At 54.0% G+C, this 18,447-nt stretch overlaps 7 protein-coding genes across 7 annotated transcripts; 2 read left to right on the top strand and 5 right to left on the bottom strand.

Moving 5' to 3' along the window:
* Positions 1-325: 325 nt before the first annotated feature.
* On the bottom strand, positions 326-1,692 carry CAOG_02524 (C2f protein). Its single transcript, XM_004349224.2, has 5 exons — positions 1,554-1,692; positions 1,118-1,219; positions 886-1,027; positions 700-810; positions 326-589 (listed from the first exon to the last, which is right to left on the bottom strand). The coding sequence occupies exons 1-5, from the start codon at positions 1,662-1,664 to the stop codon at positions 369-371; spliced, it is 687 nt and encodes a 228-aa protein (XP_004349274.1). The 5' UTR covers positions 1,665-1,692; the 3' UTR covers positions 326-368.
* Positions 1,693-1,819: 127 nt separating this feature from the next.
* Positions 1,820-3,299, bottom strand: CAOG_02523 (exosome component 4). Its single transcript, XM_004349223.2, has 5 exons — positions 3,079-3,299; positions 2,557-2,663; positions 2,373-2,488; positions 2,105-2,307; positions 1,820-2,022 (listed from the first exon to the last, which is right to left on the bottom strand). The coding sequence occupies exons 1-5, from the start codon at positions 3,253-3,255 to the stop codon at positions 1,867-1,869; spliced, it is 759 nt and encodes a 252-aa protein (XP_004349273.1). The 5' UTR covers positions 3,256-3,299; the 3' UTR covers positions 1,820-1,866.
* Positions 3,300-3,478: 179 nt separating this feature from the next.
* On the top strand, positions 3,479-5,209 carry CAOG_02522 (hypothetical protein). The gene is made up of 4 exons (XM_004349222.2): positions 3,479-3,595; positions 3,781-3,995; positions 4,110-4,202; positions 4,334-5,209. The coding sequence occupies exons 1-4, from the start codon at positions 3,511-3,513 to the stop codon at positions 5,036-5,038; spliced, it is 1,098 nt and encodes a 365-aa protein (XP_004349272.2). The 5' UTR covers positions 3,479-3,510; the 3' UTR covers positions 5,039-5,209.
* A 79-nt stretch (positions 5,210-5,288) lies between these two features.
* On the bottom strand, positions 5,289-10,229 carry CAOG_02521 (hypothetical protein; the record flags this gene model as incomplete). Its single annotated transcript, XM_004349221.2, has 4 exons — positions 5,289-5,567; positions 5,698-6,075; positions 6,231-9,493; positions 10,166-10,229. The coding sequence occupies 4 exons, from the start codon at positions 10,227-10,229 to the stop codon at positions 5,289-5,291; spliced, it is 3,984 nt and encodes a 1,327-aa protein (XP_004349271.2).
* A 375-nt stretch (positions 10,230-10,604) lies between these two features.
* CAOG_02520 (minichromosome maintenance complex component 5) lies at positions 10,605-14,223 on the bottom strand. Its single transcript, XM_004349220.2, has 11 exons — positions 14,004-14,223; positions 13,648-13,774; positions 13,378-13,512; positions 13,090-13,262; positions 12,556-12,983; positions 11,977-12,443; positions 11,784-11,867; positions 11,573-11,679; positions 11,296-11,424; positions 10,909-11,182; positions 10,605-10,807 (listed from the first exon to the last, which is right to left on the bottom strand). Exons 1-11 carry the CDS (start codon positions 14,162-14,164, stop codon positions 10,706-10,708), a joined length of 2,187 nt encoding a protein of 728 aa, XP_004349270.1. The 5' UTR covers positions 14,165-14,223; the 3' UTR covers positions 10,605-10,705.
* Positions 14,224-14,312: 89 nt separating this feature from the next.
* Positions 14,313-16,537, bottom strand: CAOG_02519 (hypothetical protein). The gene has a single exon (XM_004349219.2). The coding sequence runs from the start codon at positions 16,300-16,302 to the stop codon at positions 14,389-14,391; it is 1,914 nt and encodes a 637-aa protein (XP_004349269.1). The 5' UTR covers positions 16,303-16,537; the 3' UTR covers positions 14,313-14,388.
* A 1,093-nt stretch (positions 16,538-17,630) lies between these two features.
* CAOG_02518 (zinc-containing alcohol dehydrogenase superfamily protein) lies at positions 17,631-18,440 on the top strand (the record flags this gene model as incomplete). Its single annotated transcript, XM_004349218.1, has 1 exon — positions 17,631-18,440. A coding segment is annotated over one exon (810 nt), but the record flags the coding sequence as incomplete, so codon positions are not given.
* Positions 18,441-18,447: the final 7 nt, after the last annotated feature.

Genomic DNA, 18,447 nt, shown 5'->3' with positions numbered 1-18,447 from the left:
TTTTTTCAGTTGCTGGTTTTTAATTTTCATGTTTAGGCTTATCGGTACGTCCATTTTCTCACATTTTCCACTCCAACACTCGCCTTTCTCATACAAGTACTCTAAATCAAACCAGTATACAATATCCGAAATGTCTACGGATACAAAGATGAAGCAGAGCTGCATTTCGTTTCCACCAGCGCAGCCGGAGCAAAGTAAGTTTTGAGAAGCTTCGCAGTTTTGAGAAGCTTCGCGTCACTCACAACTCCCCAGACTCAATTCAACCAACATTTGCACAGCAATCAACAAAGAAAAACTTCAACAAGGGAAACAGAACGCACCCAAAAGCAAAAGAAATGCACTTTTTTGTTTGAACAAAAACAACCAAATTACAAAATGCCCCACAAATCTTCAAAGCCAGCACACAGCTTGCCGCATGCCACAGAGGCTGAAAGAGGGTACTCGCTAATGGCGATCGACTCTTCGCAGTAGTCTTCGTCGATTTCACCGTGAGCAAAAGCACCGACGATGAACGCGACTGGGTCTGTTGGAGGCAATGTCTTGATATATTCGCTGAACTGAACAGTGCGCTTGGCATCGAACGAGAAGCCTGTACAGGAGAAGAAGAAGAAGAAGAAGAGATAGGTGCAAAGAGCGAGGAGAGGTTAGATTTTGATCTGTTGCACATGCATTTTCAAAAGCGCCGCAGAAGCTACGCACCAATCTTTCGGCACCCTGGGGGCAAGTGGTCTGTGACGGGGTTCTTGATGACTTTGAGCAAGCGGTCGGGGCCATCCGTTGCGCGAATACTCAGCTTGTGCAAGAGTTGAACTGCAATTGACAACCAGTGAGGATTTGTTGCTGCTGGATCTTGTTTGCTTTTGTTTGTCGTGCTGGAGCACTTACCCATCAGACCGGCAAAACGCTTGTACGTGCGCGGGATGCGCGTGTGCGGGTTGACTTCAATCAGGACGTTCTTTTCAGTGTGGACAAAGACTTGCAAGTGTCCGGACTTGTTCAGCGGGCTGTCGAGCAGCGTCAGCAGGCACTGATAGCGTGTTGGGTTTTGATCGCGTCAGTAAGCTTCAAGCACACGCACACATAGTCCTTCTTGATCTATCGCCACATCCGTTCTTACCTGATGGGCAATGTCAGGACGCATGTCTGCAACGTCGCGGTTGAACTTTTTGAGGATTCCGTGGTGATCGTCGCAGTTCAGCAACTGGTACTCTTTGCCGACCTACAAAGCACCGGTTCAATATCAACATATACACACACATAGACTATGTGAGTGCAAACCGAATCGACAAACGCCATGCAACTTTTGACTATGAGTGATTCAAGCAGCTCAGTCCGCCGGACCACGAGTGAGGGCCTTTCCATCGAAACTGCCTCGCCACGATCGACGTTGCTCAATAGAGTCAACAGTGGCTCCCAAGCTGTCCCCCAATGGCCCAAGGTGGACCAGAGTCGGGGGGGGGGGACTGACTGAGCAGCCCGCCGCCAATGCAACAGTCCACATGGAGCAAAGGGACAAGCGTCGCGTGCAAGCATCAATCAATGGCGTTGCACACCTTGACAGTCTCAAGACGGGCCTTCTGGAGAATGACAATGACGCGGCGCTTGTCGGTGGTACCGGCGGTGGCTGCGGCTGCGGCAGCGGACTCGGCAGATTCGCCCATCATGGTTGGTTGCTGGAGAAAGTGAATGAAGAAGACGACTGAGTCGACCCTTTCCCTTGGACCACTTACACACTGTTCCGGATCGAGGTTGGATGACACTAGTTTTCGACAATTCGTTAAGATGAATGAATGGGCGATGGGGTGGAGAGAGAGAGAAAGGAGGAGGAACATCTTTGTATTTGTTACATTCAGCGCTCAAGTCATCTCACAAGTCGGCATCGGCACCACTTGCGGCACCGGCCAGCAAGGCTTTTGTTCGCTCAACCATTGCTGAGTCGAGAATAGAGTGGATGGCTTGGCAACCATCGATTGCCAACCGCAGAACATCGTCAAATCGATCAATGTGCAATCGCGAGTCCATCTAAACGATAAACGAGAGAGTGTGGTCGTCAGCGTCCAACCTGTGCAGCCAAGTGCCAACAAAACAAAAAAAGGAATCATACCTCAACAAGCACTGTTTTCCGTGACCGTGCGAGCACTGCCACGGTCAAATCAGGCCCACCAGCGGAATCTTCAATGTAGTTGATATCAAGCAGCGGCGTGTCGTCAATGCAGCCCACAGAGCAGGCGCACACAAAGTCTTTCATTGCAATGCCTGCATCCATGAGCGCCAGCGTGGCAGCATTGATACAAACGGCTCGGTTGCCTGAAGACGACGGTCAGTATCTGATTTTCAAACGGACCAGTTGTTCAATCTGAGGTCTGGCTCACCTCCATCGGACTGCAACACTTGCAGGAAGATATCTATCTGAGATCGTGGATACAGCTGTGTCATGACGGCACCCTCAAACGCGCCGCGCACTGCCGCAGCAAGATCGAGCGCTCGCCTACAAAACAGCGTGTGAATGAACGCGACCATCCCAACACTACTTCACCCAATATCATCTGTTCTTACTTGTCTGTCCGCACTGGCTTCTTGCGCTCTGCCGTTGCGAACGATGCCACGCGGTACTCGCAGTTGATGATGGCGCGGTCGTGCAGCGGTTTGTTCTTGCGCGAGACCTGTTGGAACAGCGACGAAGTGATTGTGTGAGTTGAGCAAAGCGGTCAAAGCAAAGGTCCACGAGGAAGGGGGGACTCTTTGGTGTTATTATGGAGCACCGAGTCAGTGCGACGGGGATGGGTCAAAAAGTGACCTGACTTGGGGAGATGGGGAGGGGGGATTACTGACGGACTACTGGTTTGTATGGAAAGTACATGTGGAAGACCGAGTTGAGTTTTGAGCCTGTGATCATCACCAACACCCCCCTCATCCCCACACCAGCCTCGCGTTGTGCCATCTAAATCAATCGCCATCTACAGAAGCTCCCCCCCCCCCTTCAGGTTCAGTCACAACACTCGCGCGCGCTCTGGACTCTGGACGGCGCAATGCAACCTCACTCAATCCCCCATCCCTCGCCATCTGCTTGAAACCAACCTCGTGTGGACCGTAGACCGTCGCGAGGATCTTTGTGTTGCCTTGCTCAATGTAAGCACTGCCGTCGGCCTGCATGAAGACGCCGACGCGCGCTTGGATGCGCCGCAGCTCGTTCGGCCGGCGACCGTCAATGCGAAGCCCTTCAGGCGAGACAAACTCGAGCTTGCGTGAAAGCATTCAAAACTAAGAAAAATATAGTAGTAACTAAGAAATTGCAAAATTAAAAAAAAGATGACTGCAAAAAGTGAGGAGTTCATGGTAGATCTAGTTGTCTGAGAAAAGCAGATGGCATACTGTACTGCAGCAAAAAACCAAATCCCACAGAGATCTGAGCCTTGTTACTGTAAGAGCTCAAATGCAAATGCAATGCTTCAAAGATCCGATTTCAGTCCCAGTTGTAGTGGCGTTGTATTGCGCGCATCAACAACAACAATGGCAGAGGCAGCAGATGGGCGGATACGACTGACGCGCGAGTTTGCAACAAGCACTGGTCCAGCGCTCTACCGTTTGCAGCCAGGTGCTTGAGTCACTTTACTCGTCCATCCGCATGGCAGCATGGCCGGGAGCGCAGAGAAGATGCGGGAGGGGGGAGGGGCCAGTGAGCGAGCGTACTCGTGTGGCGGGTGATTTTCCCGCCTTTTTTGACCTTCTTCTCATCCCGTGTTGCTGTTTTGCTGCTCCTCACGTCTGGCGCACAAACAGACAAGTCGTTTCGGTGCGTCCCGATGCCGGTATACCAGGATAACGTCCAAACACTCAGCCCGCCGTCGACGGATGGCTTGGCGCAGCGTCGATTCTCCACAACCGAGTTTGCTCATGCGCCGCAGCCAGACGGCAGCTTCTTCCTCTCGCCCCTCCAAGAACGTCGCTGCATAGCATGGATTGCACCATCAGGTGGATCTCCAGGATCCAGCGAGGTAAGGCTGGTCTGATGATCGATCTCGAGCAGTTTATTGTTTTTGTTATTGGCCAATACAGTATGAGAAGCTCAGATTTCGCGTTCTCTGCTCCTTCTTGCTCTGTTATTCCAGAAGCGCACAGACGAATGTACTGAACAGTGCTCGGCATGGACGTGTCTTCTTCCGTTTTGTCTACCGCACACTCGAGAGCTTCTCCGGTTGAATGTCAGTGTTGAGGCTCCGACCTGACTTCCTCGCTCTTTGACCAATGGTGCACACCCCTCCTGTTCACTGACTCTGACTCACTCTCAATGACTTCCTCTCAAATGCTGACGCCGCTTTTGGCGAAATGGCAGGTTTGTGCGTCCACAATCCCTGCTGCAGGAAGCGGCTTGTTTGCGTACAATCTCGCAGCGCAACAGCAGAATCAACCAGTCTTCCGCAAGGGCGACCTCGTGCATTATTACGAAGGCGAAATGATGAGCTGGCCCCGGTACGGCCAACGGTATGCACGAGACTTGGACCCGACCGATGCGCTGTGGTTTACTCCGTACGCGCTCTCTCATAAAAGCCGCATTCTTGATGCGATCGTTGTCCGCGGCATCCTGGGTTCCTCCAACGACATTTCAGGCAGACCCTCCCAAGAACCCTGGGACGGGCCTGCGACACTCGACGTCCAAACCGAAAACTACGTGGACGCAACCAAGGAGGATGCGGTGAATCTGGACAAGGGCGCGCAAACTCCATCTACCTGCGCGCTGGTGGCCACCAAGGACATTTTCCACGGAGACGAAATATTCATCACATACGGCGCCTTGTGGTGGCGGGCCTTCCCCCGTCCCAACGCACCATCCGGCGAACAGCCACCACGCGCTGTCTGGGACGCCTTCGAGTCGGAGATTTGGGTGGATACCTCGTCTCAGAGCGACGCCGGCGAGCACACCGACCACGAGACTAAAGACACTCGCAGGAAAGCTGCGCCCAACAAGCCATTGCCGCGCATTCCCGCAAAGGCCCGCGCCCTGGAAGTCGCGCAGCGCAAATCACCCCGAAAGCGATGAATGCGTGCATTTTATGATATTGTTAGCAAAATCTCAGCTCTTGATGTCGTATCATTTGGGTGCTGCGTCAGGGCGAGAAGGGTCGGTTGTTGCGAATTTTGTTGAAATGTGTCGTTGAGGGGGATGTTTGGTTTTTGGTAGACACAAAAATTAAAGCAAAAGGAAAACAACAACAACAAACACATAACTGTATATGATTCGGAAACAAAAAAAGAAAGTCACAACAAACACAACTGTAATGATTCACCGACTAGCTTTGTTGCATGGCCTGCTGGCTGTGCTGCTGACAATACGGTTGGTCCTTCACCACAAAGAACCGGATTGTGGACAGTTGGAGGTCGCAGTTCGGGAAGGCACAGACAAAGCAGCGTTTGTGGAACTTTTGATTGAGTGCCATAACTGCATCGTCGTCCAGTGCATCCTTGCACTTGTAGCAGACGTGGCCTTGAGAAATCCTGAAGTCCCGATCGCAGACCGGGAAGCCGCCTTGGTCGAAGAATTTCTGGCCTTGGAGGGATTGTTGGCAAACCTGGAAAAAGGGCAAAGCAACAACAAAGCACCAAAGTGAAACAACAGGGGACCGCGGGGGGAAAGGCGCAACCAACAATCCTCCGTCCACATCCATCCACATGCCAACGCGGCATTCATGCTTTCGTTACCTTGCACTTGAAACACTCGAGATGCAGCTTTTTGCTCAAAACCTCGAGACACCCTCCAACCAAAGACTTGCCACAGCCGTCGCAGAGATCCAGCTCGCCTGATTTGCACGAGCCCATTGGACACAGGAATTTGCCATTGACTGTGCGGAACACTGACAGCGGACTACTGCATTGAGCGCAAACAAAGCACTCGGGATGCCACTGGAATGATCCGGCAGAAACGATGCTGCCCTCAACCAGCTTGTTGCAACCATGACACACGACGGCAAATAGCCGGTTGTAGTCCTCAGGGCAGTAGGCACGGCCGTCTTTGGGGAAATAATTTGCCACCAACTGTTTATCGCATTCCGCGCATGTGAAATGGTGCGCGTGCCAAGTCTGTCAACAGCAAGTCAGAAGAATACATCCAAGTGAGCACCAAACACAAGACAGGCACTCGAGGAGAACACAACGCCAGAAGCGTGCCAAAATACGAATCAAAGGGGGGAAAAAAAAAAGAAAAGAAAAAAGCCAATCAAAACAATAAAACCGACCTTGTCGAGCGCCGTCAAGGACAAGTCGGTGGGCAAGATTTGCTGGGTGCACTTGCCGCAAACTGGCAGATCGGCAACGGCGCTAAGAGAAAGAGGGGCGATCGGGGGTGCGGCTTTGGTCAACAAGTCAAGATCGCGGAGCTGGTCGTCCAAACTAACACTTGCACGCTTGGCTGGCGGTTGTTGCTGCTTGTGCTTTTCATTTTCAGTTTGCAGCATGGACAAGACGTCGTCGATGCTGGACTGGGCCGACAAGAAGTTGGTGGGGGTGAGCGTGGGGGCAGCTTGGGCGACTGCGGGAGCTGCAACTGCCGCGGGAGCTGCAACTGGCGGAGCAGGGTCGTCACCACTACCCGAGGACAGTGACCACTGCATGGCGTTGTCGAGGAAGCCGAGAGAGACGCGAATTTCGTTTGCGACACTATCGCCGCCGTGGCCGTTTGTGGTTTCCGCGTTCGTTGGGGGCATGGTGCTGACGGAAGGCGGTCGAAGAGAGCTTTCGGGCAAAGGCGGGGGAGGGCCAGCGGCAAGCTTGTGCAGCGGCGAGTGTGGCGCAAAGGGAAGCCCAGAGTTTGATACTCGCCGTGGAGATGAATAGCTTTGAATGACATCCATCGAATCGACCTCTTCGTCTTCTGCTTGAACGGGCAGGCGAACTGTACCTCCATTGAAGGGCTTGTTCGGAATGGGCTTGTTGATCACGCCTGCCGTGAACGACTGGGACATTTTGCCAGACGTCAGCTGCGACAGCAATCCGGCACTGCCGTTCGACAATTTGCCTGGTGTTCCGTTGCCGTCGGCACTCAAACGCTTGGTATGAGGGGCCGCAGAGGTGGTTGGACGCACACGCGAAGGTTCGCGTTGTTTGCTACCAGAGCTTGAGCGGACGGCGGTCAGGGCTTGAATCCACTCTTCCCGCTCCTCCACCGACTTTGCAAACAGCCGGAACGTGCGGGTGCGGTTGATCAGTTGGAATCCGTGCTGCCTGGTCAGCTCGGGGGTCTCCTGGTCGATGAGGCACTGGCTGTTAACATCCACCTGTCCGAGAGGCACGTCGGCCGCGACGGACTTGTAGTACAACAGCTGGCCGCGCTCTTTGAGCACAAACCAGCGTTTCTTGCGCATAAGCGGGACATCCTTCTTGGGATTGGCCTTGAGCAACCAGCCTTGCTTGATTGTGCCTCCAAATCCAAGGTTGGACGTGGTCGCTCCCTCTGTGGCGAAGGTGAGCGGGTCGCGATTGAGCTCGCGCGAGATCGAGTACCGCAGCAATCGTTGCGCTTCACGCTGGTGATGGAAGACGTGCACTAACGAGGACACGAGCTGGTCGACCTTGGCCAGCGGCGTCACGATAAACAGTTCGGCGACAATATCCAAATCATCGACGAGCATGGTCAGCAGCGCAGAGCGCTCACCCTCGTCGTACAGGTTGAGGGCAGTCTTGATGGCGTCCATTTCGTCCGATGGCTCCTCGTCTTCGGACTGATAGATGAGCTTCTCAACCGTGTCGGACAACGTCTTGAGCCCAATTTCCAGTTCGGAAAGCGGATTGCGCTCGGAGGACTCGCCCGCGTTGGAGGCTGCTCCTGCGACGCCATTGGTTGGAGCGCGCTCTGACACAAACGAAGCCGGTGCAGTCGCAAAGCTCGTGATAAACTCCTCCAGCCGCACAGCATTGGCAGAAATGAACTGATTGAACGGAATCATGAAGGGCTCCTTGTGGCCGAACTCGACTCCGTTGACCAGGTTGATGAGGATTTTGGTGCACAGCAAGAGCGCGCGCCGCGTGGCAGGAGAGATGGTGACATCTGCATCAATCACGCCAAACTGAGTCGGCATGGCGATCGCGGGATTGATGAGGCGCAAAAAGAGGAAGGATCCGACCATCTTGACGCCCAACTGCGGGTAGATTTCGGAAATTTCCTCCTTCAACGCAAAGCACAACAAGCGCAAGTCGGACGGCGCATCGCTGATCGAGTTCACAATGGCAAACAGGATTTTTTCGCACGCGTCCGACAAGTTGGCGCAGTTTTCTGCCAAAGTGGCGACTTGGACAGGCGTCAGGCGCGAAGCCCAAGTGGCCGACGCCCCGCCGCTCGACTCCGACTCGGCATACACGGGTGAGCTCGCTCCCGAGCGAAAATCCTCGGGGCTACCGGGGCCCTCATCGGTTAACATGCCGAGCTTGGACGGATCGACTTCCATTGGCAACTTGCCAGACATGATGTCCATGATGACATCCTGCAGGGTGCGCACAAGATACTGACCGGCAATCAGCTTGCCAAAGGTGGTCATCATCTTGGACGCCACAGAGTTTCCGCGGAAGAGCGTTGCCGCATGGTCGCCGTCATCTAGCGGTGCAGCTTTGAGCGAGGGAGACGCTGGCGTATCCACCGCACCAAATAGGCCTTTCGACGGCGACAGCGGGCGTTCTTGCGGCGAGTGCGGAGCGCTTTGCTGCTGCTGCTGCAAAAGTTGCTGAATGTTCAACACCGGCTGCATCGACGTATCACTCGCCGGATTCGACTGTTGTTGTTGCTGCTGTTGTTGTTGTTGAGGCGTAGAGTACAGTGCTGCTGGAGTCGGGGTGTGGTACTCGTCCCCAGACGGGAGGACATGGATGGCCGAGTAATGCGATTGAACCCTGCCCACCACAGAGTACGTACTGTCATTGCTCGGAATAGAGGCGGGCGCTTGTCCATTGGATTGGCCTTCGGCTGGCTTGCGTAGACTGCTGGGTGATTCGTAAACGTGGTAGGCAGAGAACGGACTCGTGCCGCCATCCGAGCCGCCGCCAAATCCATTACTACTGAGCGGGCTGGTGCCAAGTGGCGAGTTGGGCTGGGGGCTTTGCTGCGAGCGAGTCACGACGCTCGTATGAGGGCCCTTCGATGCGCCGCCGCCGCCGCCGCCGCCGCTCTGGTTGCTGCCGAGAAGCCCAAGACGAGGAAGCACTGGAGCCGAGGCATGCTTTGGCTTGCCAGCGCCTGCGTCTGCAGGCGTGAAATCGGCGCTCGAGTACATCTTGGAGGACTTGCGCGCGGCGACCGTGAGCTCATTCACCCACGCCTGCAGCTCGGGCTCGTCTTGCGCAAAGAGGTAGTATGTGCGCGACTCTGTGACGATGGCAAAGCTGAACGCGTGCTCGGTCACTTCGCGATCCACCAAGCTGACCTTGCTGCATCTCGAGAGATCGATGATGCCAGCCGGCTTGTCGTATGCGTTCGGCTTGTAGTACATGAGCTTGTCACCCTTGCGTTCGGCTTGTAGTACATGAGCTTGTCACCCTTGAGCACAAACTGGCGTTTCTTCCATGTTTTGATTGAGCCTGGCAAAAGCACAAGAAAAACAAAACACAGATGAATAATTACAAGACAAAAAAAAAACAAGACAACGACAAAAAAACAAGACAAAACCAGAAAAACAAAAAAAAGTGGCTGAGCGAACAAAAAAAAAAAAAAAAAAAAATCCACAACAAGAACAACAAGATGGGAAAAAACAAAAATAAAAAAAAATAAAAAAAATACAAAAACTAAACTCGGGTCTCGTTGGAAAAGAAGCGGGGTTGCGGAAGCGGCCAACGGGACGCCTTGTAGACCGAGGGTGCACGTGCACAGACACGAGCCATCGGCCTACGCACTGCGCGGCAACGGATGCGCAACAAAAGAAGACACACGCTCACACCATAAAAAAAAAAAGCCAGAAAAAAAATCACCAAGGCAGGGCTTGTCGGGTTTGGCCGCGACCGCGCTGCGTGTGTCGGTGGGGGCTTGGGCCGAGCAGGGAGTGGGGTGGGTAAGGAAATGATGGGTGGGATGGAGCGGTCGGGCGGGAGGGCAGCACGACGATGCACGCTTCAGTCGACACAAAGGCCAAAGGAGAGCGTCGGAGCAAGTTGTCGATACAAAAAAAAAAAAAAAAAATCGATTTTTTACCGCCTTGTTTGCTGAGGGCGCCGCGACGGATGCAGCCCGTGCACACAGAGTCCCAGTCGCGCATGGCTGACTAAAGATCTAATCTGGCGAGGGCAGGGAGGAGGAAGCAGACTCAGCGAAGGGTCGGGGAGCAGGGGGCGTCGCACGGCCTGGCAACAGAAAAACAAACGAAAACGAAAAAAAAAAAAAACCAGAAAAAACCAGAAAAAAAAACTTGACTGCAAAACACAATCTGGTCAAGATCTCGCTGGATTTGACGCTGGAGAGGGATCGCGTGTTCTCGCAGCATCGACAAAGTGTCATAGCAACACATTATGTAGCTATTTTGACATCGAATAAAGCCAGGAAGTTTGCGTAATAGAAGGGACAAACAATCAAAGTTACCGATCGTTTGCACCCGTTCTGAGTCAGCCACCAAGATTCTCTGGGCAAAATTTAGTGCCAAGCTCAAGGATTCATTCCATTCACAGACCGACACGACACCAACAAGCGGAACACGACACCAAAAATCGCTAAAATCGAAGAAACAATCGCTGTCGACTATCGCACACGTAGCAGCACCTTCCGCTGCGCCTTGTGTTGCAAATCGCCTCGTCGAAGCATTACTGAAATGACCTTCTTGATGCCATACTCGGAGAAGCCCTGCAAGAGTGAAAGGGGGGGAAGAGAGAGAAAACGAGCACTGGCATGTTGGATCGCTTGCCTCGCACAACCTTGTACATCATCATCGTGCGCTGACTTACCTGCTTCACGAAATCTTCAACAATGCGCTTCTCAGACACTTGGGCACCAACAAAGAACCGTCGCTGAATCTGCTTTTCAATCTTGCTGAGCTCGTCTTGAAGCTCTGGACGGACGGCTCCGCCTTCCGCGCCGATAATGTCGCCAGACAGTGCCGCATCGAGAGTTGACACTTTGAAAAGGCGAATGGCTTCCGCTACATCTTCGATGGTCGCAAACGGCGTCAGAGTCATCTTGGCTCGCGATTCGGAAATTCGAATGATGGCCTCCAGTTGTCTGAGCACCATAAAAAATGGAGAAACAAAAAAAGGTCAACACCAGGCAGTACCAGGCAAGAGTGCTGACAGATGCGAACAAGACAGCTTCATCACGACGGAGTTCAAACATACCGAATGGTAATAGGAATGCTCGAGCGCTTGCCCGACTGTCGCTCCTGATCCTTTGCGGCCTTGCGAATGGCCACAAAATGGTTGCGGAGCTTGTCTGCAGCCTCATCTGAAATGCGTGGCCCGCAACGCCTGTCGCAAAAAGAGTGATTTGATTTCAAGCAAATCGGTGAGCAAAGAGTCTGATTTTGAGCTGATCCGTTTTGGTTGTTGTTTTGAAGAGCTTTTGTGCAAAACAAAAGCATGCAGAATCACAAAGCGCCAGGTTGTCAACACTTACGTTCGGCAGTAATTGATGTACTTTTTCAAAAATTGCAAATCCATCGTCTCCATGTCGGGAGCTTCGTTCGCGTTAAGATGCACCTGCATGACGTGCCGCGCGATGCTCTGTCAACAGGCAGAACAAAAAAATATGGATGTGTGTGAGAGACAAAACTGCCATCAAAAGCAAGATACGCGTTGCAAATCCAATTCCACTAAAATGAATTTACCGTGTCCTTGGCTTCGTCGTGCTCGTCCTTGATGATGAAAATCATGTCAAAGCGCGACAAGATGGTTGTTTGAAAATCCATGTTCTGTTGAAACAAGCACAAAACAAGGGCGCACAACAAAGGATTTGTTAGAAACTGGGCCCAAATTAACTCACGGAATCGATTCTGCAGGCGAAATGCATCATGCTCTTACATCTTCCGCGCCTTTGGTGTCGTCCCATCGACCAAACACAGAGTTGGCGGCCGCGAGCACCGAGGTGCGCGAGTTCAGGATGGTGGTGATGCCAGCCTTGGCAATCGAGATGGTTTGCTGCTCCATGGCTTCGTGGATGGCGACGCGATCGCTTTCGCGCATCTTGTCAAACTCGTCGACGCACACAACGCCTCCGTCGGCCAAGACCATGGCACCACCCTCGAGATAGAATTCGCGCGAGCTTCCCTCGCGCACGACAGAAGCCGTCAAACCCGCGGCACTGGAGCCTTTGCCACTCGTGTAGACACCGATGGGCGCAACTTTTTCAACAAACTTGAGGAATTGACTCTTTGCAGTACCGGGGTCACCCAGCAACAGGACGTTGATATCGCCACGCACGCGAAGCCCGTCAGGCAGGCGTTTTCGTGAGCCTCCAAACAATAAGCAGGCGATGGCCTTTTTGATGTCTGCAGCGAAACGCAGTCGGTAGGACGAAAAAGGGTAGCAGAAAAGCCGTCAAGAAACAGAAACAACAACAACAACAGAAAAAAAAAGCAGCAACACCATCCAATTCCCTACCTAAGCTGCCGAAAATGGACGGCGCAATATTCTTGGCCAATTCGGCGTAGACGTCGCCGCCGCGCGCCATTTTGATGAAGGCTTCCTCATCTTCTGGCGAAAACTGACTGGAGGCGCGACCAGGACCGTCTGTATCGACCGTCATGCCCACAACACGAATGTACGGATTGCGCGTTGCCACCGCGCTGGAGCCACGAGACTGGAAGATGGAGTAGATGCCCATGATTGTCACACGCATGCCGGGAACCACTCGGCCGCACAGATAACGGTCGCTCGAGAGCAGCATGTGTCGCGGAAGTTCACCAGTCGGAACGACTTCGGGATGCTCCTGCAGCTTGAGCGTTTGCTGGTCGATGCAGAGGCACTTGTCGCCGTCAATCATGTACGGATCGAGCGGGCAGCGTTCCTGGTTGGCTTGCGGATTGTCGCTGCAATATGATTTTTTTGGTTCACGACAACACACGGCAGCACGGCGTGAGCAAAACAGACACAAAGAAATGCCCAACGGACCAACATCACAACAACCAAACTCACTTGGTGGGGCATTTGCGCGGCAGCGAAATACCGCCAAAACCCGACGCGACGGGCAGTTGTTGCGTGTGGCTGCAGTTGGAGCAGCGAATAGTGAGATGTGTGGCGCGAGCACGCGGAGTCGAGGCGCTGATGATGATGCCTGGAATTTTGACCAGCTTGGAAATGTAGTCGGACTGGGCAAGGCAACAAAACCAACCAAAAAGGTGCGTGTGAGAGAGATCAAAGTACTTCAAAAAGTCCATCTGAGCATCGTAAACATCCATCTGAGCTGTTTGAGCATCAACATACCGTGAGCTCGCGGATTTGCATGGGATTGCCGTCCGACCTGAGCATGACTTGAATCTCGCGCAGCTCGCGAGCGCGCTCCTCCTCGCCCTGGGCGTGGACGACGGCAGCAGCAGCCGCTCGCGCTGCGTTCTCGAACTGCAGACCACAGAGGAATGGGGGGATGTAATGGGGAATGGCGAATGGGTGAGCAAAACGAAGACGATGCACGGTCCAAGACGTCCCCTTCTGCCCTCGCTCTCGCTCGCAACACTCTGCATCGTTCGCTCATACCAACGGAAGGAACTCGGCCGGACGCGCCACGAGGAGATCGGCGAGCGTGCCATTGAACGCGGCGAGGTCGCGCAGCTCAACCTCCAAAAAGTACTGGCCAAGGTGGAAGCGACGCCGCAGCTGGTCTCTGCACGCCGTCGTTCAACAGACACACATAGAGACACACAACCATGGAGACAAAGAGACAGAGCAGCAACCAGTTGCAGTTGCATCGACAAGCAAGCAAAAAGCACACACAATGGAAAATCAGTGAGATCCTGTCAAAATTCAAAAAAAGCAAATCCTTGTCTGGGTTTTCGACAAGACACAGCAGGCTTCGCGATGTGACACATTGAGCTGGGCTTTTTGGTTTGTACCTGTAGACAAAGACGTTTTCGTGGCGGAAGTTGCGGATGAACGCGAGGAAGCGCTCGGTCGCGTTGGCTGGCGAGATTGGGCCAGCGTTGCGTGAATCGTCCTGCAGCGCAATGCGTTCACCATACACGGGCGCCGGCTGCGCATCCCAAGCGTCAGCCATGTTTGCTTAAAGTGCAGAGTGACTGTGCTTATGAAAGAGGACTCCTCGGAAAACGATGAAGAAACAAAGGAAAAAAAAAAAAAAACAATGAGCTGAATTTCTCAGCAAGACAGAGCAAAAATGGAAATGCAAAGCAAAGAAAAAAAAAGGGTTTACTTAATATAACAATATTTTCAATCAATTCGCAGTGTCATCCCACACCATACTGTAGTTCATCAGCAGTCTCATGCAGAATGCTCGTAGGTGTTGGGGCCCAATCGCACCACAACGGCAATCGTGTCGGACTCGGGCATCGAGGTCATGAAGCAATGGACGAGCTCAAAGCGATGGCAGTCGCGCACGCATGCGGCATCGCGTCGACAGGGCGTGCCCCGCGCGAGGTAGGTAAAACGGATGGCAAAGTTCTGTACAGTGGTTTCCAGCTCATTGGTGCGAGAATTGACCTCCTTGGCGTCGAGGATGGCCGAAAACTCTGAGCGGGCGTTGTTGGAAAGCTTGCAGTCGAGGCAGTTCAGCCGGCGCATCACCTGGGTGGTGGCTTGAGGAGCAAAAATGATGCCACGGTTCTTCTTGGACACGACCAGGTGCTTTTCGCGATCCAGCTGCACCAGCACAACGACTGGCTGGCCGCTCTCCAGGTGCTTGTCAATCGACTGCGCGGTTTCGCCGTGGAGGTAGCTCATGGCGTTGCTACGCAGGGGCGAATCGACGAGCGAGCAAGCGCACACGGGCACGCGACCGCTCGCCATGGCGGCAGGCACATCGTCCAGGATTGCCTTGACGTTGGGCTCGATCGCGCCCTGCACCTTGATACGCTGCTTGTTTGGGTTGGCAGGCTTGAGCTTGAGCTCGTGGAAGGTGGGCCTGTCCTCGCCGGACGAGACGTGCGACGCCGTTTCGCTGATTTCATCCATGTAGGTGGAGGATGAGCCCGAGTGCGAGGAGGTGCGGCGCTGGCGTCTTGGAGCAGCAGATCCTGGCTGAGCGTGCATCAAGCCGCTTTGCAAGAGGATGGCATCGAGATGGAGGGCTGATTGGTGTTGGTGTTGGTGGTGGTGGTGGCTCGCGTCCAAACGTTGGTAGCGCTGAGCCTTGGAGATGGAAGCGGTGGTGTGCGACACAATGCCGACGGACGAGCTCAGCACATCAACGGCCGAAGCAGCAGAGGCGGGTTGATGCGGGCGGGGCTGCGGTTGCCAATTGTTGATGCGCTCGTTGTTGTAAACTGCGTTGATTAGCGCATTGTCGTCAAACAAGGCGAGCGAAGACCGTTCGTGCTGGATGGCAACACCACGATGTGTGCTGGCAGCGCCGAGAGCAGGCTGCAGACCAAAGTCGGCAGAGCTGATGCGCAGCGGACCAAAGTAATCGGGCCCCGGCAGCGAGAGCGCTTGAGCCACAGCCGCGTCTGGAATGCTTGCGGTCACTGTCTGCAGGTGCATGAGCTCGTTGGCATTCGTGCAAGGAAGAAGCTGAGCGTGGGCGTTCTTCGCTGCCGCCGTTCGGTTGAGCGCTGCGTCCTGGGTCGCCGCGGCAACCGCTGCCGCCAGCTCGCTTACAAAGACCGGCTCGTCGAGCGCTTCGGGCGACAGGGATTCCAGTCGTGGCAACTGGCCGTGGGCGGGCTGGGTGACGCTGTCATCGCCAAATTTGTACAAATCAATGACGTCTGGGGCGAAGCGCGCGTTCGGGCCGGCAGTGCTGCTCAGAGGGGGGCTGAAATAGCCGCTCAGAGCCATGGAAGTGCCATCGTCAGTTGTCGGGCCGGCGGCGGTGGCGGTGGTGGCGGTGGTCGTGGTGGACGACAAGCCAAAGGCAGTGACGTGGAAATGATCGCCCGCCCCCGCCTTCGAGGCCAGCATTGCGTCACACGAGGTGCTCAGAGCGCTGCTGCCGCCGCTGTGCTGCTTGGCAAACGCTTGTGAGAACATTGTTGCATCCAGAGGCGACACCTCGCTCAACATGGCGACGTCGGCCGGGCAGAATGCAACATTGCCCAGAGCGTTGATCAAAAATGGAGACGAAGAGGCGAAGCGATGACGATCCAGCTGCTGTTGCTGCGAGTGAATGAGGCCTGGCTGTTGTTGCTGCGGCATTGTGAGCACGGGCATCAGCACGGCGTCAAAGTCGGCGTACATCAAGTGTAAGGCGAGACGGCGATTCGTGCAGAGTGATCGCTAAGCTGAGATGAAAAAACAAAAAACCGCTGCGTTCTTTTTTGCTTCTTTGTGCTAACTTGGCTTGAATCAAATGCAGATCACCAAACGCAATGAAAGGGAGAAGCGATAAACGAGAACAAGTTCAGTAAGTAAGGATCAAAAGTCCAATAAGCAAGGATCAAGAAAATGAAGACTGGGGGACATTGACAATCCATTGCAACAAAGAACGAATGCGAAAAAACCGGATTGCAACGTCACAACCCAAATTTGGACTGCGACGCTCCGCCCCTTTCGTCCTTCTGTCTGTCTGTCTGTCTGTCTGTCTGTCTGGCTGGCTGGCTGGCTGGGATGCCTGTTCGTGCTTAGATGGGTTGGTTGCTTGATGAACTTCTTTTTTGATTTTCTTGTCGGGTGGAGCGGCAAGGCAAGATTTCATGGGGATTTACGCTGCGAAACCGGAGGATGGAAAAAACAATTCTCTTGGCGTTTTTTCTTGTGAATTTGGCTCTTTGTGAAACACGACTCGGAGAGGAAGAAAAAACAAACAATTCTCTTGGCGATGTCGTCAGCACCGCGACACGAGTGGAGCACGTGAGGACAAGGGGCGAAAGCTGAAGGAGCGGATGATGGTGAATGCAAAGCCCGTCGAGCATCAATAATCATGCCAAAGCCCGTCGGGCAGTCCTGCAAAGCAAAATCTCAAATGCAGAATGAATCACTCATGTTTGCTACATTGGATGTTTAGCTGCACACAGCCCAGGATGTAGGCTGAGACTCAAACCGCCTCAAGCCCCAGATTTTGGCATGTGTGTGTTGATGATTTTGGTTTCGATTCCGAGCCTTTCCCTTTTCCTTCCGTTTGATAAAAGTTCCGCGACCAATTCTTTGCGGTTTTTGGTGTATATTACTCCTTCCTTTTTGCAGAGTGCCAAGAGCGGGCGCACCGCTGGTGGACATCAATCGGGGTAGGGGGTGGTCACCGTGTCCATCACCACCTTCGCGCTGTCCCCACCTCCTCCCTCCAACTCTTCCAATTCTTCCAACCCCCCTCCCACCTCCTCCATTCTCTTGATGTTCCCCATTGCACTCCTTTCCCCAACCCTCACCTGGCACACACACACACACACCTGCTGACTCACAAATCCTGACCAAATCCAAATCCTTTTTTTTTTGAAAGGTGGACACCAGCACTCCTTCCTTTATAAACCGATCGAACGAGCGAAACTCAAACATCACTCTTCTTCTAGATTTTGTCACACAATTTGGAACTAAAACCACACAAACCTTTGCTCGCAGAAAAAAACAAAATGGCATCCTCATCGTACTCGTCCAACGGCACCATGAAGGCGCTCGGCCTTGCAACCGAGTACGGCGGCCCCGAGCTGCTCACCCAGGTCACTGTGCCGCGCCCGACGCTCCGCTCCGAGAATGACATTATTGTCCAAATCAAGGCCGCCGCCATGAATCCCGTCGACTACAAGGTCCGCGAAGGCCAGAAGGGCGGCTCGGTCACTGGCGGCCCTCGCATTCTGGGCTACGACGGCGCCGGCGTTGTCGTGCACACTGGCTCGAGCGCGCATGCCAAGCGTTTCAGTGTGGGCGACGAGGTCTACTTTGCAGGCGACATTTCACGCTCGGGCACCAACGCCGAGTTCACGGCCGTCGATGCGCGCATTGTCGGGTTTAAGCCAAAGTCGCTCTCCTGGAACGAGGCCGCGTCGCTCCCGCTGGTCACCCTGACGGCGTTCGAGGCGCTCGAGGAGCAGATGAACATTCCCGAACGCGCTGCACCCGAAGCCAAGCCAAAGTCCATCCTCATTCTGGCAGGCGCGGGTGGCGTCGGCTCGCTGGCCATCCAAATCTCCAAGCGCCTGCTTCACTTGCGCGTTGTTGCCACTGCGTCGCGTCCCGAGACCAGCGACTATGTCCGCAAGCTGGGCGCGGACGTTGTGATTGACCACCACAAGCCCCTGCGCGAGCAGCTGACGAGCAGCGGCTTTGAGAATGGCCAAGTCGACTACGTTCTGCTCTGCCACGACCTCTCCGCCGCCAAGTTCCCCGAGTATGTCGACATCCTGGCCCCGCTGGGCACCATCGGCACCATCACCCCCGACGCTGGTATTG

This window comes from Capsaspora owczarzaki (genome assembly GCF_000151315.2).
Source record: "Capsaspora owczarzaki ATCC 30864 unplaced genomic scaffold supercont2.3, whole genome shotgun sequence".
In the NCBI taxonomy this organism is placed as follows: domain Eukaryota; class Filasterea; order Ministeriida; family Capsasporidae; genus Capsaspora; species Capsaspora owczarzaki.
Note: the sequence above shows the minus strand (reverse complement) of the source record. Positions and strands in the feature narration are given on the sequence as shown.